The 27,296-nt window shown below is 55.4% G+C and overlaps 1 protein-coding gene across 4 annotated transcripts; it reads right to left on the minus strand.

The window, feature by feature from the left end:
* Window positions 1-2,189: 2,189 nt before the first annotated feature.
* On the minus strand, window positions 2,190-23,147 carry Acp7 (acid phosphatase 7, tartrate resistant (putative)). Of its 4 annotated transcripts, none has more exons than XR_009585385.1 (13): window positions 22,769-23,147; window positions 21,765-22,079; window positions 12,456-12,656; window positions 11,945-12,127; window positions 10,610-10,733; window positions 10,330-10,392; window positions 10,111-10,225; window positions 9,931-10,038; window positions 9,612-9,669; window positions 9,469-9,536; window positions 9,304-9,383; window positions 6,801-6,938; window positions 2,190-4,569 (listed from the first exon to the last, which is right to left on the minus strand). XR_009585385.1 is itself a non-coding variant. In XM_021643915.2 (13 exons), the coding sequence occupies exons 2-13, from the start codon at window positions 21,880-21,882 to the stop codon at window positions 4,504-4,506; spliced, it is 1,314 nt and encodes a 437-aa protein (XP_021499590.1). In that variant the 5' UTR covers window positions 21,883-22,079; window positions 22,820-23,141; the 3' UTR covers window positions 2,190-4,503. The 4 variants fall into 4 exon arrangements, 3 of the variants coding, with proteins under 3 accessions (XP_021499590.1, XP_021499589.1, XP_060222543.1); XM_021643915.2 differs by having other exon boundaries at window positions 9,312-9,383; window positions 22,820-23,141; XM_021643914.2 differs by having other exon boundaries at window positions 9,312-9,383; window positions 22,769-23,141.
* Window positions 23,148-27,296: the final 4,149 nt, after the last annotated feature.

Genomic DNA, 27,296 nt, shown 5'->3' on the forward strand with positions numbered 1-27,296 from the left:
AGAATCACCAGTGAGGGAGGGACTCATACTCTGGCTGACCTATGGAGCAAATGGACGGGGCTAGTTGAAAGAAGGCATTTTCAAAAGGCCAGTACTGCCATCCCCTTGTACAGTGTTGTTGGAAAGGCAAATCTAACCTATAGTGACAAAAGTAGATTAGAAGATGCCAGAAGCTGATAAGGGTTGGGGGGGGAGGGTGTTTGCTGCACAGAAATCTGGGTGATACAAATGTTCTCTCTCAATCAGGGGCCTGGACCACCTGCCTGTAATCCAGCACCCAGGAAGTGGAGGCAAGGGCATCAGAAGTTCAAGCTCATCCTCAGCGATACACTGAATCTGAGGCCAGCCTGGGCTACATGAGAAACAAAAGCACAAATCTCCCCTTCGCCTCAGCTTAGACCATGGTGGTCCTCCTGCGTCCAGCTCACGAGCGCTGGCGTTGCGGTCGTGCCCGCTTCATTCTTCTCAGATTCACCCATCGATAGGGCTGGGATCATCCGGCGTCTCTGTTCACACCAGCTGGCCATGTTGGTTATCAGATCAGCTGTCGGGGTATAAAGCGCAGGTGACCCGGGACCGCTGCCTTGTCCCTCATCTCACTGTGTCACAGCCCTACAGGAAAGGACGGCCAGAGGCTGGTGTGGAAAGAATGTTTCATCAGCCGCAGCTCATTGATTTTGAGGGCAAGGAGATACAAACGCTGTTTGTGGGCAGGAGCGGCCTGCTCGGGCTGCAGAGATGGCCTGGTGGGCGTGAGGGCGCACTGCTCCTGCAGAGGAGTCTGGTTTGCTTCCCGGCACTTAAGTCTAGGAGCGTGCAACGGCCTGTAAGTCCTGCTCCGGGGCATCACAGGCCCTGCTCCGACCTCCTCTGCCATCCGCTCACAGCCTGCAGTCACTCACACGGACACACACAGAAAAAGAAAACAAATTCAGCCAGGCAGAGGGAGCACACACCTTTGGTCCCAGCACTCAGGAGGCAGAGGCAGGTGGATCTCTGTGAGTTCCAGGACAGTGCAAGTCCGGATGGCCAGGGCTACACAGAGAAACCCTATCCCGTGTTGGATCAGCGGTGAAGAGCACTGGCTGCTCTTCCGGAAGACCCAGGTTCAATTCCCAGGCAGCCACTTGGCAGCTCACAACAGCCTGTAACTCCTGTTCCAGGGGATCTCCATGTCGGTGGTGCATAGACATACATGCAGGCAAAACGCTCATACACAGAAAATACAAACAAATCTTTTCAAAGGCTCCCAAACCACCAAACAATGAAACCAGAAACAAATGTACTAGCGTATGAGATTTTAATCATAAAAGAAAGCTGGGTGTGAGGTTCCTGTGGGAACTCCTTTATCTTCCCGGTGTTTCTGTGAAACCATTCCCCAAGATAAAGCTTGTTTTTAAAAATGAAAAGAGAGCACAATAGAGATGGTAACGCGGCCATGTTCATTTCAGCGAGCAGGAAAAACAGGTCACGAACTCTCCTGGGACTTGGGATAACATTGCCGTGCTCAGCGATTCCTTCCCAAACCTCAGGATCTCCCACGCTGGGCACGTGGCCTGGATGTGGGCGAGGCCTCCGTGAGCAGCCCTCCCTCTCACCGGGCTGTGTCCCCGCGGCGGGCCTTCCTGCCCAAGCAGAGGCCTCCCTGCTGTGAGGCTCTGGAGTGATGTCGGGCTGAATGAGGACGGGTCCCCTCCTGTTCCCTTCTTCAGATACTCAGCAGTGGGTACTGGGCATCACCCTAAGGACCAGTGACCCGGGCCAGGGAAGCCATACAGTCTAAAGAGTCCTCATGGCCCCTGGGGTTCAGAATTTAAAGCTGACAAAGAGCAACACAGATGTGTGTCCACAGTGCATCCTGGGATGGGTGTGGTGGTGCCCAGCCATCTCACCACTTAATTGGGGTCATCTTGGGCTACACAGCGAGACCCCGCATCAGCAGACTGAAATAATGATTTGAAAAAATGAAGAATTACCTGCTGAGCTGGCTCAACAGTTAGGAGCATCAGCTGCTCTTGCAGAGGACCGAGGTTGGGTTCCCAGCACCCCATGGTGGCTCGCTACCATCTGCACCTCCAGTCGAATCGAATGCCCTCCCCCGGCCTCCAAGGGCACCAGGCGCGGACACAGTGCACAGATACACATAGAAGAAAAACACTCACACACACAAGATGAAAATAAATAAAAACAGCAAACAGGGCGGCAGCCAGAAGCAATGGTGCATGCCTGTAGGTCTGGCACGGGAGAGCCAAGAAGAGCGATAGATCAAGCCTGTGAGGAGGGCGGGAAATATTTCACTCGTCATGACAAAAAAAAGGGGAGGGGGGTGGATTGGCATGTTTGTCAGTGACTGGATATGAGGGAAGAAATAGGATTCGGAGTTGGAGGGAAAGCAGGAGAGGAGAAAAGGAGGGAAAGGGGGAGGAGGGGAGGGAGGAAAAGGAGGGAAAGAGGGAGGAGGGGAGGGAGGCTCCTTCTCTACATGCAGATGAAGAGACAGGTTCACAGAGGACCATGACTTGCAATTGTCGCTCAGGAAGTGGCGAAGCTGGGCTTGGGCCCCCGGTGCTGCCCGGCTGCAGGCCTTGGCCCTCTCTGGACTGTGCCTGCCGGGCGCTGAGCCTACAGTGGCACCGGTGGCCCTCGGCAGCCCTCAGCTCCACGGCCTTGAGCTGGTCCTCACAACACACCTTGGTCGGCATTCTCCCGGTGTGTATCATCCGGGTTGGGTGACCTGGTTTCTCTGCCTGATTCATCAGTGTCCCCGACGCGGTCAGAGCTTGGCATGTGATGACCTTCCTAGGGCCTCTGCCGTATTGGGCCACCCTGAGCCCTGTCCTCCTTAGCGTCAGCAGTCCAATAGGAGGCCGAGAGACGCCCACCCCAGGCCAGCGATGACCTAGAACAGGCAGGGCCGGGAAGGCAAGACTGAGGATCCCAGCCCGACCTGGTAGGATTAAATGGAAGGGATAGACTCAAGTGTGGACAAGGCGCCACTGGTCGCCGTCAGAGTGCCTCGCCCGGGAAGGAGACAGACGATGACTCAAGAACGAGGCAGGCAGTGAGGACCCTGGGGACTGAAGGATAGATGGAGCCCCAGAGACCCGGTCTAAAGGGGGCCATCAGGGGAGGATGTGAGGAGTCGATAAGAGGGAGGAAACGTAAGCTAGAAAAGACGTCAGCCCGAGCCAGACTCAGTAGTTCACACCCAGCTCAAGGACATCCTCACATACAAAGGGGGTTGAGGGCCAGCCTGGACTACACGAGGGCCTGCCTGAAAAAGGGAGGGGCGGGGCGTCCAACCCGGAGGCCCTCCAGAGAGTGGGAGGTCAGGCAGCGAGTGCACTGGCCTTGCAAAGGTCCATGAGCCTTGGACGGAGCGACAGGCAAGTGAGGTTAGGGCCCGAAGAGGCTGGGAAAGGAGCTGCTCAGCGCAACGCAACACAGTAACAGCCATGAGGTGGCCAGTCCACTGGGGTCAGCTAGACCATCCCACGGCTCCATCCAAAGTCCTCCTCGCAGCCCGCAGGGAGCCACGCCCATTGTCTGTCACTGCTCTGTCCTCTCCCCTCTCCCTGCCACAGGCACAGCAGCCTCCTCCGCCAACGGGGACAGCACAGTTCTGCCTCTCGGCCTTTGACCTGTCTGCACTCTGCTGCACGACCTGTGTCCTCTACCGTCAGCTTTGGTCCAAATGTCACACATCTCCCTGCAAACCGACACTGTTTCCTTTCCTTCTGCCCCACCCCCACCCCGAGCTCTTATCCCCTGTAAGCTGGTTGCTGTTCAAGTCTCTGCTTCCATGTCTGTGTCTGCACTGCAAAGGGAGAGGTCTGTCTTGCTCCGGCCCCCGGCACATAATAGATGCTCAACCAATCCTGGCAGGCTATGTGAAAGGAAGACGAGGACAGCGGCCCGGAGAGAGGGAAGTGGCCCATCTGTGTGCTCCTGAGGCTTCTCAGCTTTGCCTTGGAGGAGGTGACAGCATTACGCTGTCCTCTCCACCTGGAGAACACAGTGCTGGCTGGGAAACTGAGGCACAAAGGGACATCCGGCAGCACTTCCTGGGCTATCAGCTCAGAAGCCCGGTTAGGGTGGGAAGACAGAAATCGGAGTAATCTGCTGGCAAGTCCGGTCAGGACGGCGGTGCCCACCTTCTGATCCCAGCACAGGGCACCCTTCAGCGGGGGCAAAGGGACACATGGCCTACTGGGAGTTTGAGTCCAGGAACCACGGCTGTAAGCCTCTTTATTCTGAGGCACACAGGTCCCCTGCCCTGTCAGAGCGGACGGGAGGGGGATGCTGGCAGAGTGCAGGCCTGCTGGGGCCCACATGCCTGCCCTCCCTCTCCGGCCAGCCTAGCCCCCACCTCTCCAGGAGGCGAGAGCTGTCTGGCCTTGGGCTTCCGATGGTGGGGGAGCAGGGTCCTGCCCTGACTCCCCACCCAGGCCAGGATGCTGCCGTGGTCATGGCAGCCAACCATCTTCGTGAGGGAGCCCAGTCTCAGTGATACATCATCCGGCCAAGCAAAGGTCTAATGATCCAGACGTCATCCACAATCTTCCCATCCTGTGAAAGTCAGAAACGACAGTCCGTGAGGATGGAACGCTCGGCCTGCGGAGCCAGCTGCTGGCCTGGTTCAAATCCCATCACCGCCTCGAAGGCTGGATGACCCTGGGCAAGTTGCTACATCTCTCTGAGCCTCAGTTTCCCTCATTGGAAAAGTCAGGACGAGGGCCGTACATGGTGGTGCACACCTTTAATCCCAGCACTTGGGAGGCAGGGGCAGGGGGATCTCTGTGAGTTCAAGACCAGCCTGGTCTACAGAGTGAGCTCCAGGACAGCCAGGGCTACACAGAGAAAACCCTGTCTTGAAAAACCAAAGCAGAAAAGAAAAGTGGAGATGGAGCCAGTCTTGGTGTGGGTCACAGCTGGGCTCTCAGGCGTGAGCCACCATTGATGTGGCCCTGGGGTCCGACCCGGGCCTCGTGCTCGCTAGGCGAGTGCCCTGCAAACTGAGCCCGGTACCCAGCTCATCCACTATGTCCTCAAGTGCCTGTACCCCGGTGTTCTCGGCACCTAGCTTTCCCTAAGCGCTCAGCAGCCGCGCTATTTGGGACAGAGGGAACACTAGGGTGGCTAAGGGACCACGTGACAACAGAGGCCAGGGTACCAGAAGCCTGTTACACACCTGTGTCACACAGTGTGTGCACTGCCCGGTAAATGCTGGTGGTAAGTGGTGCAAATGTGGCCTGTGGGTCGGGAACCAGTGTGACCCTGGGAGAACCGTCTTCCCGCTCTGGGCCTGGGTCCCCTCATCTATGCCACGGAAGGAAGCCCGTCCCTGTGGGGGTCACACTGTAAGGGGTAAATGTTTACACTAAGTACAAGGCAATCTAACCCCCGCCTGGCACACAGCAGTGCCACTAAGCTTTAGCTTTTGTGTCTCTTTGGTGTGTTGTTTTCTCCCTTTTCTTTTTAAGACACTGTCTAGCTACAAAGCCCGGGCTGGTCTTGAACTTGTGTCCTCTGATCCTCCTAGCTTGTTCTGATTTCTAAAACCACAGTGAGGAGCTGGGGGCACGGCTCAGTGGGTAGAGACCTTGCTGCTCAAGCATGAGGACCAGAGTTCAGATCCCCAGCACCGCCCAAAAGCCAGGGGTGGGACTACAGAGCTAGCCCAGCAGTTAGGAGCAAAATCATGGAGCCTGGATTTGGGGTCTGAGAACCTAAGTGAAAAGCCCATTATCCTGTTTGTGCCTGTTACAGTCTCTAAGGGCGGTAGAGAAGGAGGATGCTGGGGTTTGCTGACCGTCAGCCAGATTAGCCAAGGCTGCAGCCTCGGGCTCAGGGAGAGACCCTGCCTCAAAGGAATCACTGAGGAGTGATGGAGCAAGTCAGCTGGCCACGCTTTTCTGCCTCCACATGTGTGGATGCACGGACCCATACACACTGTATGAATATATTCGCACACGCACACACGCGTGCGCCCACACACATGCACACATGAGGCAGAAACTGGACTGTTAGTCTTCAGGTCCACCGCACTTGCGTCTCCTCACTCCCATCGGCCCGCTGACGGTTAACACTTCTCTGACCTCCCGCTGCCAGGCTCTGTTCGCAGCACGCTACGGAGGTCATTACACAGCCACGTCACCCTGTGAGTCAGAAGCTCTGCTTGACCCCATTTCACACATATGAAAGCTGAAGATCAAAGAGGTCAGAGAAGTGACTCTGGGTCTTGTGACTGGTAGGAAGCCGAGGCAGGACCTGCTTTCCAATTTTAGAGCGCTTTTTTTCCCCCTCTTTCGGGCTCATGTTCACCCTATGTAGTCCTTTTGGCCTTAAAGTCTAGGAAAGTCTAGGTCTAATGGCCTCAACCTCCCAACTCTTTATATTTTTATTTTGTTTGTTTTGGTCTTCTTTTTCAGAGCTGGGGCAGGGGGCAGGGGGTGAACCTCGGGCCTCACACATATTAGGAAGGGGCTCTACCACTGGGCCATGACCCCAGCCCCTCTACCTCAGTTTCTCAAGTGATGGGGTTACAGCCATGCACCCCAACACATCACTGTCTATTGATTTGTTTTGTTTTGCTTTTTGTTTTCAAGACAGGGTTTTTCCTGTGTAGCTCTGGCTGTCGTGGAACATGCTTTGCTGAACTTTAACTCGGACATCTGTCTGCCTCTGTGTCTCAAGTTCTGGGACTGACGGCGTGTGTCACCGGCTTGGTTTACTTTAGCCACCCAGCTCCCGCACACCCGGCCAGGCCTGAGGCCTGCAGCCCGGCAGCCCCGACAGACCTGGTCATCAGACACCTGCTGGATGTGCATGTGCGTGCCGTTCAGAATGTGGAGCCTCGTGTACCCATACTCCTTCACTCGGATGGCGCTCCAGTGTCGCGGTTTCCTGACGAAGGGAGTCAGCAGCTCCTCACAGCCCTGCGGACCGTCAGACAGACAGGTCAGCCCGGGACACACAGGCAGCGGAAACACACATCTGGCCAAGCTCTAAGAGGATGTCACTTGCAACCTGGCTACAAACCTTTAGTCCTAGCATTTGGGAGGTGGATACAAGAAGATCACCAAGCTCAAGGTCAGCCTGGTCTACACAGGCCGGTCCAGACCAACCTGGATTACAGAGGGAGACCCTGTCTGGAAACTAAGCCAGGGACTGGGAAGGTGGCCCAGCGGATGAAGGCGCTCACTTCTGTGACGGACAGCACGAGTTTGGACCCCATAACCCGCACGGTGAAACAAGAGAGCTCTAACATGCTGACCTCTGACATCCACGGGTGAGCCCTGGCCCACACGCACCCCTACACAAAAATAAACAAATGAATAAGAAAAAAGAAATCAACGCAGTGGGCTGGGCTGTAGCACAACTGATGGAATGGGCCTAGAACACACAACAAGAAACCAGGTACAGTTGTGCAGGCTTTGTAATCCCAGCTCAGCACCTCGGGGGTAGAGGCAGGAGGACCGAGAGTTCAAGGTCAGGGCTGGAGAGGTGGCGTCAGCTTGAACAGTACAGTGACAAGACACAAGTTCCAGCCCAGCCCAGACGACATGAGCTGGTCCCAAGGTTAACGAGTGGGTTAAAGGAATAAAACCTAGCGAGGGCAGAAGGCAGGAAATTCCAGCAGAGAGAAAGAGAAACTGTACGCAAAATTCGCAGCTTTGCACCCTGGATTGGGAGGAGTAATTAACTGTCACACGTCACCCGTGAGTGGGAATGTCCCGGTCTTTAGAGAACGGTGGAAGCCCAGGACATGGCAGCAGCTGACAGGCCGAGGCAGAAGGTAGTGAGCCCCAGGCCAGCAATGGCTAGCTTTGTCTCAGGAGGCCGGAAGTGAAGACAGTAACAGAACTGACAAATGAAGCCGCAGTTTTCCGGGGGCCGCTGATGCAGGCACTTAAAACCCGAGGCTGTCGAGGGTGGCCGAAGCCGTTTTTTAAAAAGTGGGTGAGTCCCTCATGTCACTGCCTAGACCCCTTCGTGTGCAGAGAACTATCCTAACGGTCATGACAGCTGGTGAGGTGGCTCTGTGGGTAAAGACGCTTGTCACCAAGCCTGAGGACCCGAGTCCAGAGCCACGTGGGAGAAGGAGAGCGCTGACTGCCTCCTTCAAGTGCCGAACACGGGCTGTGCCCGCGTGGCCCTGGCACACGTATGTACACTAACTACATTAATGCAAAGCGTGTTTAAAAAGGGACGCAAGACTGCAGGCAAGACAGAGGAGGGCGTGGGCCGTGCCGCTCCCTCCTGCCCTCTGCGCTGCTTGGTTCTGGTTTTTCTGGATGGCTTTAAAGGTACTTTTAACCGTTTGTAACAATCTGCTTGAAGCCGGGCCTGGTGACACACGCCTTTGATCCCAGCACTGGGGAGGCAGAGGCAGGTGGATCTCTGTGAGTTTGAGGCCAGCCTGGTCTACACAGTGAGAACCTGTCTGGCTCAAGACACAAACAAACAAACAATCAGCTTAAAAAGTAACCTCCAGCCAGGCAAGGTGGGTGCACAGTGAAACCCTAGAATTTGGGAGGATGAGACTGAATGAAAGAGGGCTTGGGCTACATGGAGAGACCATGTCTTAGAGAGAGAGAGAGAGAGAGAGAGAGAGAGAGAGAGCTTTACAGTGAATGAACCCCAAAGCTCATCCATTGTTTCTTTGTTCCCTCCCTCCCTTCCTGCATGTGTATATGTCAGCTCACAGCGGCCTGACTGAACTCTGGTCCTCTGGAAAGCAGCAGACTCGGAACCGCTGGGCTTCGCTCCAGCCCATTGTTTGTCTGGGTCTCAGCCCACGAAGGTCTCAGATTTGCTATGTAGCCAAGGTTGACCCTGAATTCCCGATCCTCCTGCCTCCACTTTCCAAGTGCTAAGTCCAGACAGCCAAGGATGGCTAGCTTTGCTTTGTGGTTTATTATTATTATTATTATCATTATTATTAATAACATGAATTACATTTATTCAGTGTGTGAGTGCGTGGGCGAGTGTGCATGGGCGAGCCTGCGTGTTATTCTCTTCCTCTGGGTCCCGGGATTTGATCTCAGCTCTTCAGGCGTGGGGTTGAGCACAGTTGCTCACTGAGCCACCCCTGGGGCCCTGTTCAGGTTTGGGGCTAAGGTCTCGTGGACCAGCACACAGGGCTCCCGGCCACTGTGTTTTACTCGTGTCTCCGACCCCAGCCTCGGTTTCCCTGTCTGTCTGATGGACACTCCACCAGCAGCACACAGTCTCCCAGCTCAGAACGCAATGGCGGTGGCCACCATCATGCCTCGCGTGCCTAGGCTAGACCCTTCCCACCTGCTCACCGCAGATCCTGTGATGATGTGAACCGGGCCTCGAGGGTTGGTATAGGGCTTTTCCTGGCTGCCGTTAAGTACCTGGCGGAAAGGACAAGGCAGGTGGTTGGGGACGGTTTGGCCGCGTGAACATCAGCCGGCTCGGGCCGTCCTCCTTGGGCCTCACCTGGTAGTTGTAAATCGGCCACAGTCGCTCGTAGGAGTGTTCGTGAGCCCAGAACTCCAGGTCCACGCCTAAGGCAGAAAGGGTGATGCTCAGGCTCCGGCAGGGACAGAGGTGGGGCCGGGGCCTCCCCCAGGGTCACTCACCGTATTTATGGAAAAGGTCTTCTAGCCCAAAGAGCTTGCCTTGGAGGCCTTTGCGGACCTGGGGAGATGAGCAGAGGGGTGAGGAGAGGCTTCAGCCCCCTCCCGCCCCCTACACACACACACACACACACACACACACACACACACACAGGCACGCACACACACGGGGTCTCCCTGCCGCCACCCAGGGACGGGCCTCACCCTGCTCTCGTGCCTCGTGCAGTCGTCCAGGTCGGGCCTCACCCTGCACACACACACACACACACACACACACACACACACACACGGGGTCTCCCTGCCGCCCAGGGACGGGCCTCACCCTGCTCTCATGCCTTGTGCAGTCGTCCAGGTCGGCGTTGGAGCAGTACATGGGCCGGTGCCCCATTGTGATGATCCACGGTCGGGCCTCCCGGTTCCTGTTGGCTTTCTGGAGAGGGACAGCGGGGTGAGGGGGCGCGGCGGGCCGCGGGGCCGCGGCGGGGCTCGCGCATGCGCCTACCTGCAGGTCCTGCTCCAGCCAGCGGAACTGCCTCTCCACCAGGTGCCGGCCATAGTGCAGAAAGAAATACACCTCCGTGGAGAACGAGATGATATGCGCAGGACCCAAGTCCCAGCTACAGGGGCAAAGGGCAAAGGGCAAGCAGGGTCAGCGATGGGGAGCCTGCATCACCCATCCTCCAGGGCAGCCAGTCCAGTGGCCCCGCGCCCTCCACGGTACCTGTACCACAGGCCTTGGTTGTCTCCCGGCATGCTGAAGCGAGCCTTGTAGTTAGAGAAATTGCTGGGGGGGGGGGGGGATGAATCATAATGAACCAGGGGTGAGGACACGCACGCAGCAGCCCCTACTCCTGCCTCTCCGGGTTCAGCCAGAGCGGGGCTCCTAGCCCGCCCATCACCTCCTCCTGCTCTGTGACAGATGAGGCTCGGCGGGGTGATGGACTTAGGTGAGGTTCCGCCAGGGCCCCTCTGGCCTCTGCCCACCCCCGCGGCACACTCACTAGCGCTGCTCGTGGTTCCCGGGGCAGGTCATGTAGGGCAGGCTGGCGGCCACGGGCTCAATGAGCCGCATGAACCGGTCCCCGACTCGAGCGTTGTCCTGGTCCATGTTGTAGGCAAAGTCTCCTGGAGGGTGGTAGGGAGTGGGAGAGCGTGAGGGCCGGGCTCTGCTTTCTGCAGGATGAAGACCTGGCGGGCCCGAGCCCTGCCTCCTAGACTCCAAGAGCAGCCCATCTTGGTCGCCCCGGACACAGCTGGGTCTCCTTTGATGCTGATTTTGCTAACCAAGCTCTGGTTTTTAATTGCTAGAGACTGAACCTAGGATCCTCTCAAGGCAACTGGGAGGTTCTACCCCCCAACCCCCCTCTGTGGATTCTAGGCAGGGGCTCTACCACTGAGCCACACCCCAGCCCCTCACTGGGGGATTCTAGGCAGGGGCTCCACCACTGAGCCACACCCCAGCCCCTCACTGGGGGATTCTAGGCAGGGGCTCTACCCCTGAGCCACACCCCAGCCCCTCACTGGGGGATTCTAGGCAGGGGCTCTACCACTGAGCCACACCCCAGCCCCTCACTGGGGGATTCTAGGCAGGTGCTCTACCCCTGAGCCACACCCCAGCCCCTTACTGGGGGAGTCTAGGCAGGGGTTCTACCACTGAGCCACACCCCAGCCTCTCACTGGGGGATTCTAGGCAGGGGCTCTGCCACTGAGCCATGTCCCCAGCCCCTCACTGGGGGATTCTAGGCAGGGGCTCCACCACTGAGCCACACCCCAGCCCCTCACTGGGGGATTCTAGGCAGGGGCTCTACCACTGAGCCATGATCCCAGCCCCTCACTGGGGGAGTCTAGGCAGGGGCTCCACCCCTGAGCCACACCCCAGCCCCTCACTGGGGGAGTCTAGGCAGGGGTTCTACCACTGAGCCACACCCCAGCCTCTCACTGGGGGATTCTAGGCAGGGGCTCTACCACTGAGCCACACCCCAGCCCCTCACTGGGGGATTCTAGACAGGGCTCCACCACTGAATCACGCCCATAGCCCATACCTTGTTTTTTGAAACAAGGTCTCGCTGAGCCATTGCGGCTGGCTTTAAGCTCTGGACAACCTTCCTGCCTCGCTCATCCCCCGCCCTGCGATCATGAACATGCTCCCACACACGTTCACCTTAATTTAATTATTTTAGCATGTCTGTGTGCTCTGGATGAGCCTCGCCTCTGATCGTAATAAACAGGGACGCAAAGCCCGGCCCTTCAGAACCACCCGGCCCGACCCATCCTGGCACTGGGCCGTCGGGCACCCAGTTCACCAGCCTCCAGGAGCCCCCTCACCCGTGCCTCACCCACATGGAGCACCGCATCAAACAGGCCCTGCTGGGTGTCCCTCCGAAGCCTGGGCAGGGCCTTGGGGTTGTCGGCCCCCATGTCCCCAAACACAGCCAGGCGAGGGCTCCACTGAACCCCGCTCTTCAGGGCCGTGAAGCGGAACCGCCGGCTCCACCCCTGAGAGCTGCCACAGCGGTAAACTGAGGAGAGAAGAAAACAGACCTCTGTCAGCTGGGGAGGCAGGACCGGGGCCTTTCCACCAGGCCCCGCCCTCAGCCGCTGGAGAGGGAGGAAAACCTAGGGACTCATGGTCATCATCGTCATCACTATTACTATTATTAGTGACAATATCTCAGGTAGCCCAGGCTAGCCTCCACCTTTCTATGCAGCCCAGGGTGACATGGAATCCTGACTCTTCCTCCCTCCTCCCGAGTGCTGGGGTCACAGGCCTGGGTCAGGGTCTCCCCGGGTGGCAGATGGGCCCAGCCTCGGCCTCAGGTGGCCGAGCGCCCGGCCCTGCCCTCTCACCGTACTGGGCCCCCGGCACCAGCTTCTGCAGCGTCACGCGGTGGATGTAGAGCTTGCGGCGCAGGGCTCCCCCGTCCACGAAGGTGCTGGCGCTGCCGTGGGCGCGGAACGGGAGCGGCCCCGACAGCTGCGTGCCGAACTGCACCTCCGACCGGGCCGGCGCCCACGTGGTCCAGGTCACTGTCATGGCGCCGGGCTCACCTGGGAGAGGGGCGGCAGAGAGGGCCTGAGCAGCCAACAGACGGGAGTGGGCTGACGCTTGGCAGCCGCCTCCGTGCTGGCTGGGGAGTGGCTTCGCCTCAGAGCCTCAGTCTCCCCGGACGGACGGAATAGGGCTTTCTAGCCTACAAGGCTCTGAGGAAGCATGATGCAACAAATACAACTGTCAGGTTGCATCCGGGGGTCCAGGTCCTGGAATAAAACCAAGCGGAGTCGAATATACCGAGGAGAGAAAAAGGCTACAAAAGTGGGTCGGTTCTCACGACCCCAGTTCCATCCCCAAGACCCACATCGCTGTCCTCCGAGCTGGGCGATTTTCAGTCCTAAAAGAGGAAGGCGATCTGTGGGTTGACGCCAGCCTGGCCTAAGCAGGGAACTGCAGGCCATCCAGGTCTACACGGGGAGACCCTGTCTGAAAACAAAGGCCTTTGACCTCCGCGTGTACTATGGCGAGGGTGTGCGTGCCGCCCACTTGAGCAGAATAACAAACGAAGTTATAAGAATATTCGGGCTCAGTGGTCAAGAGCCCTGGCTGCTCCTCCAGAGGACCTGAGTTCGATTCCCAGCACCCACAGGGCAGCTGACAACTGTCTGTAACTCCAGTTCCAGGGGATCCGGTGCCCTCTTCTGGTCTCAGGGCATCTGACACGGTTCACAGACATACATGCAGGCAAAACACTCACACACGTAAAATAAAATAAGAATAAGATTTCAGGAGAGGGCTGGGGCTCATCGTGCAGACAGCCTTCCCAGCATGCACAGGCCTGGGTCCTCCCTAGCCCCACTTAACCGGCACTCCAGAGACTGAGGCAGGATAACTGGAATTTCTAGGCCAGCCCGGACTACGTAACACATTTTGAGCTAACCTGGGCTTCATAGCAAGGCTCTGTTTAAAAAAATAAAATAAATCAAACATGAAGGAGAGAGGGACTCACACACAGGCCCAGCCCTGACCCAGCCCTTCCCTAAGGATCTATAGGCTTCGGTGGTGTAACTCAGGCTACTGTAAATGACCCTAAAGAAGCTCACAGGGTCGGACACACACACAAACATGCATGCACACATGCATACACGCATGCATGCATATGCATACATGCACACATGCACACACATACACACACCTGCGAGCACACACAAGATATATAAAAGCAGGAGAAGGGCTTATTAGAAGAGCAAGGGCACCAATGGGGAGAGAATGAGGTGCCTGAGTGTGACCCAAGCACATTATATGCACACGCAAATGTCACTATGAGCTAGTCAGTGGTGGCGCACGCCTTTAAGCCCAGCACTTGGGAGGCAGAGGCAGGCGGATCTGTAAGTTCAGGGCCAGCCTGGTCTACCAGAATGAGTTCCAGAGCAGCCTAGGCTACACAGAGAAACCCTGACTGAAAAAAAGCAAAATAAATAGATAAGTAAAAGAAAAAAAGAACATGTCATTGTGAAGCCTATAATGCATTACTAAATAAACTAACAAAAATGAAGACAAAACAAACAAAGACGCGTCGTAATACAATAGCTACTTTGGAGAGCCCTGGTTGAGCACTGAGTCACCTGGACGTGACTGACAGTGTGCTGGAGGCTCTGGGAGAACACTACGGTCTTGTGCCTTTGTGTGGAGGTGACCGGAGCCTGCTCTGTTTTGGCATCCTGAGAATGCTCTGGCAGCCATCTTTGGTGGCTGGGAGGGATGACCGGAGGCAAAGAACTAGCAACAAGGCCTGACACAGAGAGGATGACACAATGAGGATTACAGGCTGAGTCAATGTCCCGATTCTTCTTCACCCGTGCTAGCCTGCAGCCAACATTACACGCTCATGATGTCACTGGAGAGCTCCAGGTGGGTACCTGGAGGGCAGCTGGATAACAAGGGAGGGAGCCGAAGGGTGGCGATGGAAGGAAGCAGAAGGAAGCTGTGCCGGTCACCTGCCTGCAGAGAGGGACAGGGTCTCACACGGTAGTCCACATTAGCTGGGAACTTGTTCTGTTGCCCAGAATGACCTCGATCCTGCAGCCATCCTCCTGCCTCAGCTGGGATAAAACATAAGTTACCATGCCTGGCTCTAGAGCAAATATTTACACGGAGGCTTTTATATCACAGGTCAGGTTCTTTAGCGACAGCCTCTAACTCTCCTCTCTTCTCTCTCTCTTTTTCTCTCTCTTCCTTCCTTCTTTTTGCAAACAGCTTTTATTGAAAAGCGAAAGAACCCCAAGACCAAGAGGGGCTCCAGAAGAGGAAGCTGTGCTTTAGATTCTCAAATCAAGACTCAAACGACACAATCAAGGCTTTAAAAATACCACGTAGGCTGGGTAGCAGTGGCGCACGCCTTTTATCCCAGCACTCAGGAAGCAGAGGCAGGCAATCTCTGTAAGTTCAAGGCCAGCCTGGTCTATAGAGAGAGTTCCAGGACAGCCAGGGCTACACAGAGAAACCCTGTCTCAAGACGGCAAAACACTTGCTGTGAAGCTTAAGGACCTGAGTTCAATTCCAGGAGCCCACGGTGGAAGGAGAGAAGTCGACTCTTGCAAATTGTCTCTGATCTCCACACTCACGAATTTCCCCCCTTACACACACAAGTATGAAGAAACGCTGCGTGGAGCCCGGGTGGTGAGGACAGCTGTAATGAGTTCAGTGCCAGCCCAGGCATTGTAGCGCCAGGTTAGCTAACTCTAAACACCACATCCAACAATAACAGCAACAAGTAGAACCACCAAGTGGTGCTGCAGCAGACACAGACTCTTTTACCAACAATCAACTTAGCGAGGCATGGTGGAGCACATCAGTAAGCCAGGAGGAGGGCGGGTCTGAGGACAGCCTAGCAAAATCGGGAGAGCCTGACCAAAATTAATAAACAAATAAAGAGGACGGAAAAGGGGGGGGGAGATAGTGATGGAGGGAAGAAGGGAGGGAAGGCAGGAGGAAGACATATGCCCTGGGCATGCTGGTGCACATTTGTCATCCCATCCACTTGGGAAGCTGAGGCAGGAGGATCATGAGTTTGAGATGAGCCTGGACTACATAGTGAGTGTCAGGACAAAGAACACACAGTCAGCTGCCCTAGAAGTACAGAGATAAAGAGCTACGAAGGCCACTACTCACATGTGCAAAGGAAATACAGAAAGGGTACCCCGGGAGCTAAAAGAATTGGAGTATAGGGAGATGAGCGAGCATCAGTGAGGGTGGGAATGGGGCTTAGCACAATGGTGAGAGAAGACACTTCTGCAGCTTCCAGGGTCATACTACAGTCATGCTCTCTCTCTCACACACACATAGACACACACATACACCCCTAAAATGAAAAAGAGCCCGAGGCTGAAGACATGGCTCAGTGGTTAAGAACACTGCGAACAGCAACAAGCAATGATAGTACTGGATTTTCACCCAGAGAATGAAAGAAGTATATATACAAGTCTGTGGTGGAAAGAAATTATTGACTAAATGAATGAATGAAGTAGGCAGGAGGAGGGACGGGACTAGCTCTTCCTAACACTAAAATTTCTATTAGATGGAAAGAAACAGCTCAGATCATGGCTCAGTGGTAGAGTCCCTGCCTAGAATCCCCCAGTGAGGGGCTGGGGTGTGGCTCAATGGTAGAGCCTTAGCCTAGAATCCCCCAGTGAGGGGCTGGGGTGTGGCTCAATGGTAGAGCCTTAGCCTAGAATCCCGCCCCCCAAGAGGGGGTGGGGTGTGGCTCAGTGGTAGAGCCCCTGCCTAGAATCCCCCAGTGAGGGGGCTGGCTGTGGCTCAGTGGTAGAGCCCCTGCCTAGAATCCCCCAGTGAGGGGCTGGGGCCACAGTTAAACAACACTGCCCTTGCCTAGCACGTGGGAGGCTGAGTTTCATTTGTACTCACCAAAAGAACATTTTTTTTTACATACATATATATGGAAAGAGGGAATAAGAAAATTACAAAGTCCCAATTAGGCTAGCACAACACTAAAAACTGCTGCAGTCAGGAGCCCTGGATGGATGCTAAAACCAGTGGGTGAAAATTTGTAGAGAAACAGGATTTACATCTCCTTGAGCAATCTCTCCCTAAGCTATTCATTATCTACAAAGGCTTCGCAGAGGATAGACCCAGCAGGCATTGGCTTAAGCAGCCAATAAATCAGGGTCAGCATTGCCAGCAGCAGCAATGAGGCGTCTACAATGTGGTCTGTCTACACCACAGACCCTCTGGTACCACAGCTACAATCTTCTTTTCCCAAATACAACCTTAGCACTAACCTTGAAACAATACTAAAGAGGTGCACAATAGTGATATTTTACAAAAATGCTGACTGATACTCAGAAGATGCAAAGGGCACAAAAGATAAAGGCTGGGGTGCTGGGTGTGAGGGCGTGTGCCCCTGGGATTCCAGCACTCAGGAAACAGGCAGGGAGAGTTCTAGTTTGAGGCTAGCCTGGGCTATAGATCCAGACAAGGCAGCAGCAGGAGACAAGGAACCACCATCCCTAAACCCGAGGTGAGATTCTGGGTTGCAACTAAAATCACTGGTGACCCTGGGACATTTGAGCGAGGTCTGCCCCTTAAGCAAGCCGAGCCAGGCAGGGTTCATTCCCTGCCTTTGTTTAGTTTGCTTTTGTTTTGTTGAGGTCAAGGTCTTACTCAGTAGCCCTGGATGGCCTGGAACTCAGGGTCACCATGCCTGGGTTTCTTTTTGGTTTTGCACGGGCTTCACTGCAGTGGACAGATGTCACGGTTCTGAGCCCAGCAGCCCCCCTCCCCGGACCTCAGCCTCCCGAGCAGCTGGGATTGTGGCTGCATGTGACCACACCTGGCTCCACTTCCCTTTTTCTTCCTTTCTTTGTTGGGTTGGGGAGTGAGCCCGATTCCAGGCAAGCTCAGCAAGTGTTCTACCAAGATTCAATTACAATTTTCCCTTCATAGATTTATTTTTCGTGCATTGGTGTTTGACTGCATGCATGCCTGTGCTCCACATGTGTGTTTGATGCCCACGGAGGTCAGAAGAGGGGTCTGGACCCCCTGGAACTGGAGTGACAAATGGTTGTGAGCCGCCATGTGGAGGCTGAGAACGGAACCCACATTCTCCGGAAGAGCAGCCAGTGCTCTTAACCACTGAGCTGCCTCTTCAGCCCCCTCAGTTTTCAGTAATTCCACCCTGTTGCTTAAGATTTTACCTTTCTCGGCTACATAGAGAGTTCAAGGCCAGTCTGAACTGCGTGAGACCCTGTCTCCAAATCAACAACAGCTAAAAAGATGTCAGAGCCTTGGAGCATTGGCTCTGTAGTTGAGATCACTGGCTGCTCTTTATTATCTTTGAGACGATGTCCAGGCTGATCTTGAGCTCACCATCCTTTTCCCTCAGCCTTCATGGTACTGTGGTTGTAGGCTTGTGCAGCCAGGCCCGGGAGCCTTTACCACCATAGGGAAACCTCTAGAAGCCTGAAACACTTCAGAGTTAAAAGCTTTACATTATTTTGACCTACAAGAAACCATCCTATGTTACATTTTGGGGTAGTTTCAAAGAAAAGGAGCCACAATTCTCAGAAACTGCCTCGCTTCCTTCCTCACGACCGCCGGAGCAGCGGATCTAGACAGACTGAACAGGGGGTGACGCCAGCAGACACTCAGCCTGGCAGTGAAGGGATGGACGGGTGGTCGAGACAGCCCAGGGCCACCATGGCGTTGCCAGCAGAAACTCAGCCTGGCAGTGAAGGGATAGACGGGTGGCTGAGACAGCCCGGGAGCCACCATGGCATCACCAGCAGAAACTCAGCCTGGCAGTGAAGGGATGGAGGAGTGGCTGAGACAGCCCGGGGCCACCACGCTGACCACCCGGATTCAAGCCTCCAGACTCACATGCTAGAGGGAGACAGCCAGCTCCTGAGAGCTCACCCCACATGCTCCTACCGCAGGAAGTCCAAAACGTGCAAAAGAGATCTGGAAACATGCAAGTCATTGACACCCTCTTCACTGACCTCCACACAAGTGTTGCTACACACACCTACACACACACACCTACACACACACACACTCAGCAATATATTTTTTTAACTCGAGAGATTTGAACATAGGGGCTGGTGAGATGGCTCATGGGTAAAGGCAGCTGCCACCGAGCCTGAAGACCTGAGTTCAATCCCAGATCTACACGGTAAAAGGAAAGAACCCACTCTCTCGAGTTGTCCTCCGGCACCCCTACACACACTAACAAACACATAAAACATAACACTTAAAAAAAAAACACATCTAGAACAATGGCGTTCTTCACTCACTTTGTTTGTTTGTTTGTTTGTTTTTGGTAAAACATAGCTCCCATTCACTAAAAATGACATTCCCACAGGAAGGCTTTGCTACTGCTCGCTTCTCTTTTAGAGTTGGCCTTTTGCTGCTGTTGGGGATGGCCCCCGGCAGGCACACCTGCCAGGCAGTGGTTCCACCACTGGCTCTCCACTTCCCTCCCTCCCCTCCCCTTTCTTTTTCTCAGCCTAGCCTTCAGCTCGCTGAGCCTCAGAGGACAGCCATGCAGTCCTGATCCCCCCTCCCGCCTCGTCTCCCAGTGCTGAGATTACAGGAGTGTGTTACTACCTATCAGGTTTTCCTTTTCTTTCTTTTCTCATTTTCTTCTTCTTCTTCTTCTCTCTCTCTCATTTACATATGGTCTCACGATATAGCCCTAGCTGTCTTGGAACCTCCTATGTAGACAGGCTGGCCTCAGACACAGGGATCTGGGTTCCTCTGCCTCCTGGGTGCTGGGATTAAAAGTGTGCACCACTATACTTGGCCTAAATTTCATTTTTAACATGGTAACTATGGATATACTTCTCTCTCACACACACACATATGTATATACCATGTAGCCAGGTACGATTGGGCACACCTGTGAGTGAAGCTCACAGCTCTTGGGAGGCTGAGGCAGGAAGATTGTGAGTTCAAAGCAAGCCTGAGCTTTTTATGGTGAAACGACACAGAGAGAGAGAGAGAGAGAGAGAGAGAGAGAGAGAGAGAGAGAGAAGGTCACAATCTCCCTCATATGCAGGATCCAGGGCTAAATATAATATATAACATATTGTATATATAAAATCTGAAAACACAAAGGTGGAAGGGAGCCTGTGGAGGAGAGGAAGCAGTCTGAGAGGGAGGGCTGAGAGAGGATGGCGGAAATGAAGAACAGTGAACAGCCCATGTTCTAATGAAGAAGCTGGTCAGGCGTGCAGAAGCACACGTGTGTCTATGTGAACGCAGAGGGAGACTGAGGAGGAAGAGGATCCATGAGAGGAAGGGAGGAGGATGTGGAGGTCATGTGATAGAAATGTATGACAACGTCATGGCTCAGCGGGTAGGGGGGCTTGCTGCAAAGTCCGGAGACCTGAGTTCAATCCTGGGACTCCCATGACGAAAGGAGAAAACTGATTCCTGAGAGCTGTCCTGTGACCTACACACACATGCACAGCCACACACACAAAATAAATAAACACATGTAATAAAAAAATTCTCTAGCCTGGTGGTGGTGGTGCACACCTTTAATCCCAGCACAGGGAGGCAGAGGCAGGCAGATATCTGGTTTGAGGCCAGCCGGGTCTACAAAGTGAGTTCAGGACAGCCAGGGCTACACAGAGAAATCCTGTCTTGAAAACCAAAAACCGAACCAAAACAAAACAAAATAAATATTCTAAAGAAAATGTCACGAAACCTGCTGTCTTGAATTTTTTAAAAATCACATCAAATCAATGACACACACACACACACACAAAACCCCTCACATAAATCAAAGCTCCCTAAGGTTGGCTGTCAGTTCTGGTGGAATAACTCGGTTCTAATACAAAAGTGGCCGAGAGAGCCTCTGTTTTACCCAGAGTCCTGCGACTCCACAGACAGCACCCTGCACCCCACGCCCCCCACCACAGATCTCCTGTCACCCTGCCGGCCCTCAGCACCCTAGGAGGGTGTAACAAACCTGGGATTTGAACCCAGAAAGTCTGGACATGGAGGGTTCATGTACCCATCACCCCCTTTACTTTTTGTTTTGTTTTGAGAACAGGGTCTCACATAGCCCGGGCTAGCCTGGAACCCACTATGTAGCCAAGGCTGGCTTTGAACAGATACACCTGCTTCTTTCTCTCAAGTGCTGGGCATACAGGTGTGAGCTAATACAGCCAGTGGATTTCTTTCTTTATTTTGAGGCCTCCTGTAGCCCAGGCTGGCTTCAGACTTTCTCATTAGCCAAAGCTGGTTTTGATCTCCCGATTCTATTGCCTTCATATTCTGAGTACCGGGACTCCCTCACGCAGTTCCCATCAAATGCCTGAAGTCCTGATATTCGGAAGGCTAAGGCAGGAGGATTGAGAATGCAAGGCTAGCCTGGGCTCTAGATAGAGACTCTGTCTTAATAAACTAGATATTAAAAACAAAAACAAAACAACAACAACAACAAACAACTGTCTGAGGGCTTTGGTGGAGTGCCTGCCCCTCAGGCACAGGCCCTGGGTTCGGTCCCTAAGACCTGGTCTCAAAAAGAAAAGAGAGAGGGGGAGAAATGGGAGAGGAAAGACAGAAAGGAAGAGAGGAAAGGAGAAAAAGAAAAAAAGCAGGGCATAGTGGCTCAGGCCTGCCATCCCAGCCCCTAAAAGCCTAAGACTGAAGGTACAGGGGGACTTTCAGGCTAGCCTGGGCTACAGTGTGAGAAACAGTCTCAAAAGACTACAACAAGCACTTGGGAGGCAGAGGCAGGAGGTTCGGGAACTCAAGGCCAGCCTGGGCTCCACGAACCTATTTCCACAACCTGGAAGGGATGGGAGGGTCCGTTCTCCTGCCAGAAGGAAGAGGAGAGGAATGGAGAAAGAGGTGCCCCCGGGGGAACTAGCTGTCCCTTCCCTCAGTAACCGTTTTTTTCCACAACTGATGGCAGAAGTCAGCGCGATAGCATGACGGGCCCTGAGGTAGGACAGCGAGGCCGTGGGCAGCCCGAGCTGCAGCCCAGCAGCTTGCGATGGGCAGTGGGGCCATCCTTCCCCACACAGCGGGGCACAGAGGAGTCACCGGCCTGAGCCTCTAGGGCCCTCCCTGCGCCCTTCTCCCCGAAGGACCTCAGAGAGGCAGCAGGAGCCGAGCGGGACGTCCCGGACGCTTACCTGGGTAGGACAGATGGACTTGCTCCGGGCTAACACGAGGGTATTGCGGGTTCCCCTGGGCTCCCAGGGAGGAGAGCAGGAGCAGGCAGGAGAGCCAGCGTGCCAGGAAGGGGGTCATGGTGGGGGGTGGCGGGAAGAGAGTCGGACACAGGGAGGAGATCAGGTTCCGTCGGTGGGTCCCACGGAGGCTGGAGAAGGGACCGATGCCAGGCAGGGCCGTCTGTCCGTCCGTCTGTTGGTCTGTCTGTCAGGGTGTCCGTGGGGGAGGGAGGCCGAATGACTGAGAAGTCTGTGAGGGGCGTGGCGGAGCTGATGCTGGCGAGAGAAGAATTAATGAGGTCTTGGAGCGCTGCAGCGCTTTGCATACGCTAATGCCGGGAGGCCTCACAGCATTCCTAGGCGGTGGTGGCGACAGCCCTCCCCAAGCCTGCCTGTCACCTATAGGAAACTGAGCCACGGGTGACTCAATGGCACGGCCAGCATGAGGTGCAGCTGGGCTTGAACCCTCCCAGCCCGGGCCCTGCTCTGGGGAGGGGGCTGGGGGCTGGGGTGACTGATAACATCTGTCTCAGCCTTCTCCTGGCCATCTAGTCCCCAAATCCTTGGCGTCCCACCGTACCTTAGCAGCTCCGGGTCACCCTCGGAGTCCCAACTGATTCTCCCGAACCTGAACCCCAGATTCCTCACTGCCCCCCCGCCCCGCCCCCAGCCACCTCGTCCTGTTCTCCCCAGCATCCTGCCTTCAGGCCCTCCTCCTCCCGGGCCTCCCTCCTCATCCCGGCTGGCTCCCCTGCCGTCGACCTGCGTGTGCCCGAACCCCGTCCCCCCCCCAGCTTCCCGGCCGGTGCGCTCCAGCTGCCGTGGGGACCCGGGCAGGGCCGTCGGGGGCGCGCTGGGGGCTCACCGTGGGGGCGCGCTGGGGGGCTCGCCGTCGGGGGCGCGCTGGGGGCTCACCGTGGGGGCGCGCTGGGGGGCTCGCCGTCGGGGGCGCGCTGGGGGCTCACCGTGGGGGCGCGCTGGGGGGACTCGCCGTCGGGGGCGCGCTGGGGGCTCACCGTGGGAGGCGCGCTCGGGGGCTCGCCGTCGGGGGCGCGCTCGGGGGCTCGGTTGTCCGGCGGCCGGGGTGCGGCCGTATTTATGCGCGGCCGCCTGGGGCTCCCGCCGCCCACGGGCGTCCCGGCCCCGGAAGAGCCGGCTGCCTCCGGGGACCGGCTCCCCAGACAGCCCCGGGTCCCACAGGTCCGGCCGGTCCCCGGCGCCCCACGCCCACCCCGCCGCCCCCCTCGGGGTGGGGCGCAGAGAGGGGGACCCAGAGAAGGCGGGAGGCCGCCACCGCCGAGCCGGACGGCGGGCGAGCGCCGGGCAGGTAAGGCTGCGGCTGTCCCCAGGCGTCACCCCCAGCTGCGGGGCCCCCGGGGTGCCAGGCGCGCCCCCCTCCCCCGCCCACGGGCGGCCGTGACCTCGGGGTCCCCCCCTCACCGCGGCTGAGCATCCTCTCAGCTCCCTCCGGCCTCCCAAACCCGGGGCTCCCCCTCGGACCCCGCCGGCCGTCCAGAGCCCCACGGGCCCGGGACGAGGGCGTTAGGGAGCCCGGCGCCCCGGGCGCGGCTGCGCAACCTCGCCCGAGCCTCTGCGTCCTCAGCTGGGAGAGGAGGGGACGGCAGGCGGGCGCGCACCCCGAGTGCTGTGGGGGGCCCAGCCACATCCCGCTCCCCCCCCCAGGCCAGGCGGCGGCAGACCTCCCTGAGCCTCTGGGGCGGAGGGGGCTTTGCTCAAAGGAGGCTTAGGGCTCCCCAGGCCCAACTCAGACGCGTTCTCGCGGTGGGGGGGAGGGAAAGGGGGTGTGTTCGGATTTCCTTTCACCCATTTCCTGCCTGCAGGTTTAGCTTTGTGAATTAAGTGTCCGGGTCTTTGCGGGTGGAGGGCGTGGAGACCGCGTGGGGCGCTCTAGTCCCTAGCACTTTTGAGCTCTTCTCCCCTTCCAGAACCGTCTTTGCAGGTTCAAATGCGATGGTGGTGGTGATGGTGATGATGGTGATGATGATGAAGAAATCACTTCAGCCCGGGGCTAGTGTGGCACGCGCTTTTAACGCCAGCATCAGGCAGGCAGACGGTCCCTGGGAGTTCAAAACCGGTTGGCCTGGTCTGGGGTGAGTTCGGAAGCTACACAGTGAGGACTTGTCTCAAAGATAAAGTCGCTCGGTGCTGGTACACCCCTTTAACCCCCACCCGGAGGAAGCCGGGGGTCTGAGGAGGGCTAGGCTGTGTAGCAAGACCCTGTCGGGAAACTAAAAACCACAAGCAGCTATTTCCAACAGCTTCAACTCTTGACTCGCCCCCACCGCGGCGGCCACAATCAAAACCTCTCCTGTTATTTTTCCTGGTGGCCTCCCAGAAGGGCAAGCAACGGGGCGCTACCGAGGCCCCACAGTGATCGTAAGATAAACACACAGATTTACAAAAGAAACCAAACCCACCGAGTTGCACACAGCCAGATATTTTTTTCAACATTCATTTATTTATTTTTATGTATATGAACACTCTCTCTGCATGTACACCTGCAGACCAGAAAGAGGGCATCAGATCACATTAGAGATGGACCGTGTGGGTGCTGGGAATTGAACTCAGGACCTCCTGAAGAGCAGACAGTGCTCTTAACCTGTGAGCCATCTCTCCTGCCCCGATAGCCAGGTTTTTTTTTTTTTTAAAGCAAGTGTGCCATACAGTAGCATATGTGCTTTTTCGTTTGTCTATTTGAAAACAGGGTTTTACGTAATCCAGACTGGTTTTTCCTGGAACTCACTATAGAGCTGAGGAGAGCCTAGAACTCCTGGCCCTCCTGACTTGGCCGGTCAAGTGCTGGGATCACAGGCATGTGCCGCAATGCTTGGCTTTTTTGTTTGCTTGCTTTAAAGTCTTTATTACATTTGTTTATTTATTTGTATAGGTCTGTGTTTATTTTTTATTCAGGACACACATGTGTGGGCTTTTTTTTTTTTTTTTTTTTTTTAAGTTGGGAGTCTTGAAATGTAGTCCAGGCTGGGCTGGAATTTCCTCCGTAGCCCAGGCTGGCCTTTTCTGCAGTCCTACTCTGACCCTGCGTGCTCGGATTGCGCGAGCCACCATGCCAGGCCGTGCTGACTCCCTAGTTCACGAACCTTCAAGGCCAGTGTCAGAGCCAAAAGAACAGGTAATCTGGAAGCCTTGTCTCCCGCTTGTTTGGTTTGTTTGTTTTCTGCTTTTTCTGTCGGATGAAAGCTTTATTAGGAGGGTTCTGGAAGTCAGCCTCAGGCAGCTGTGGAAGCCCTGAAGGGAGCCGGACCCTTCAGTTCTAAGCAGGAGCTTCGTTAGGAGAGACGGCTACCACAAGCCATCACGTAACGGGGGCCCGGGGGAGTGGGAACGCCGGGCTGTCAGGACTGGGATGGGCCTGGGCAGCATGCCCTGAGCAATCCTGGGCCCAGGTGATGACCCCCTGCTGCCCTCGCCGGTGGAAAGACATGCTGACTGGCCCCCAAGCGCTACATCCTTCCCAGGTCCACCCAGACCTGCCCCGCAGGTGCTTGCTGCTGCCAAGCGGAGGTCCATCCCTCGTGGCGGAGACAACTGACTCCTCTGACCTCCCTGGGCACACACGATGGCGCTCACACGCCCGCCGTCACACCTCCGCCCCGCCAAACAAATAAGTGAATAACCGAGATAAAGAAAAGTTAAAGAGAAATCATGTCTATGGAGATGGGTCGGATGGTATAATCCCAGCCCTCGGAAAACTGAGGCAGGAGGATTGCTGCTATTAACAGCTCAAGGACAGATTCGGCTACATGTGAGTTCCAGGTCATGCTAGGCTGGAGTGAGAATAGGGTCTCAGAAGGAAGGAAGGAAGCAAAGAAGGAAGTGGGGTGTGGTGGTACACACCCTTGGAATCCCAGCACTTGGGAAGAAAGCAGGAAGATTAGGAGTTCAAGACCATCCTCAGCTATATTGTTCCCCGGGGGACAATGAGACCCTGGAAGGAAAAAAGGGAGGGAGGAAGGGAGGGGAGAAGAAAGGGAAGGAGGAGGGAGAAAGAGACCACATCTGTGGGAGCTCTTAGCTCCTATGTGGCTGTAATCTTGGGGTTGAGTGCAGAGCACCTACCACGGAGCCGGCTGACCTGGGTTGAAACCTAGCTGGTGTTTCAAGGCAAGTCACTTGGTCTCGCTGTGCCTCAGTTTCCCCATCTGTTCAAGGGTATGACAATAGTAAGTCCCTGGGGTTGTTACAGAGGGTCAGATTAGATCGCGGGTAGAAAGCACTTGGGACAGTGGTGGCAAGAGCATGCGCCCTGCGTGGGGTCCCGTTGAGCCACCATGATAGCCAAGGCTACCCGCCAGCACAGTCTGGAAGATGAGCTGCCATGAATTTGCTCTCCTAAACTGTTCTAGAACCCTAGTGAAGTATTTCACACAAACAGAGAAGCGCGTGAAACAGAGGACATCATTTAACAACGGTGGGTCATACCTGTGCACTCATCGCCCTGGGGCGAGGGGCATGCGATCTTGTCAGCTTCCTCCTCCCCGTGCCCTCCCCGGCAACATCTTCCTCTCCACAAAGGAAGCTACTGTGCTGACTTTGAGCTGTCCTTGTCGTTCCCACCTTCCTGTATACAATGGTTTCATTCTGTCTCTCCGTGCACATGATGCTAATAGAAAAATGTTGTACGGGTTCCTGTGCCCAGTCTCTTTCTCTCAGCCTGATCATCGTGACATTTATCTGGGCTGGGCGGAGAAATGCAATTCATTCCTTCGCCTTGCCAAGAAGTATTCCATTCTGTGAGCACACCATAATTTATCTGCCGACCGTCAATGGAAATGGGAGTTCGTGTATTCAAGACCTGGGCTCTTACAGGTAGGACTGCCTTGAACAGTCTTGTCTATGTTCTGTAGGTGGACACATAAGCACGTTTAGGTGTAGACCAAAGAGTAGAATGGCAGGGACATATGGCATGTATGTCTGTGTATATGTTCGTGTGTATTTATGTTAGATCAGTACTAAACAGAAGTCTTCCCAGAGCAGTGGCCATTTCTTTACTTCCTACCATCCTTGTGGGAACATTTCCATTGCTCCAGATCCTTGCCAACAGTTGGCACTGTCAGACCACTCATTTTTAGTCATTCTGTTGGGCGTGTAGTGGTGGCTCCTTGTGGTTTTAATTTGCATTTCCCTGATGAGTAATACAATCAGAGACCTTTGTGTTTGTACCTGGCCCTTCGGTTGTCCTTTCTGTGAGGTGCTTTTTAAGTGTCCGTTTTCTTTCTTCTTTTTGGTTTTCTGAGACAGGGTTTCTCTGTGTAGCCCTGGCTGTCGTGGTCTCGCTTTGTAGACCAGGCTGGCCTCGAACTCATAGTGATCTTCCTGCCTCTGCCTCCCAGAGTGCTGGGATTAGAGCTGAGCGCCATTGCACCTGGCTTTGTCCTGTTTCTTTTTAATGAACAAAACGTCTTTATTTTAAGGTAGTCAAAATTCTCCTTATAGATAATATTTTCATTTCAG

This window comes from Meriones unguiculatus, chromosome 14 (genome assembly GCF_030254825.1).
Source record: "Meriones unguiculatus strain TT.TT164.6M chromosome 14, Bangor_MerUng_6.1, whole genome shotgun sequence".
Taxonomy (NCBI): domain Eukaryota; kingdom Metazoa; phylum Chordata; class Mammalia; order Rodentia; family Muridae; genus Meriones; species Meriones unguiculatus.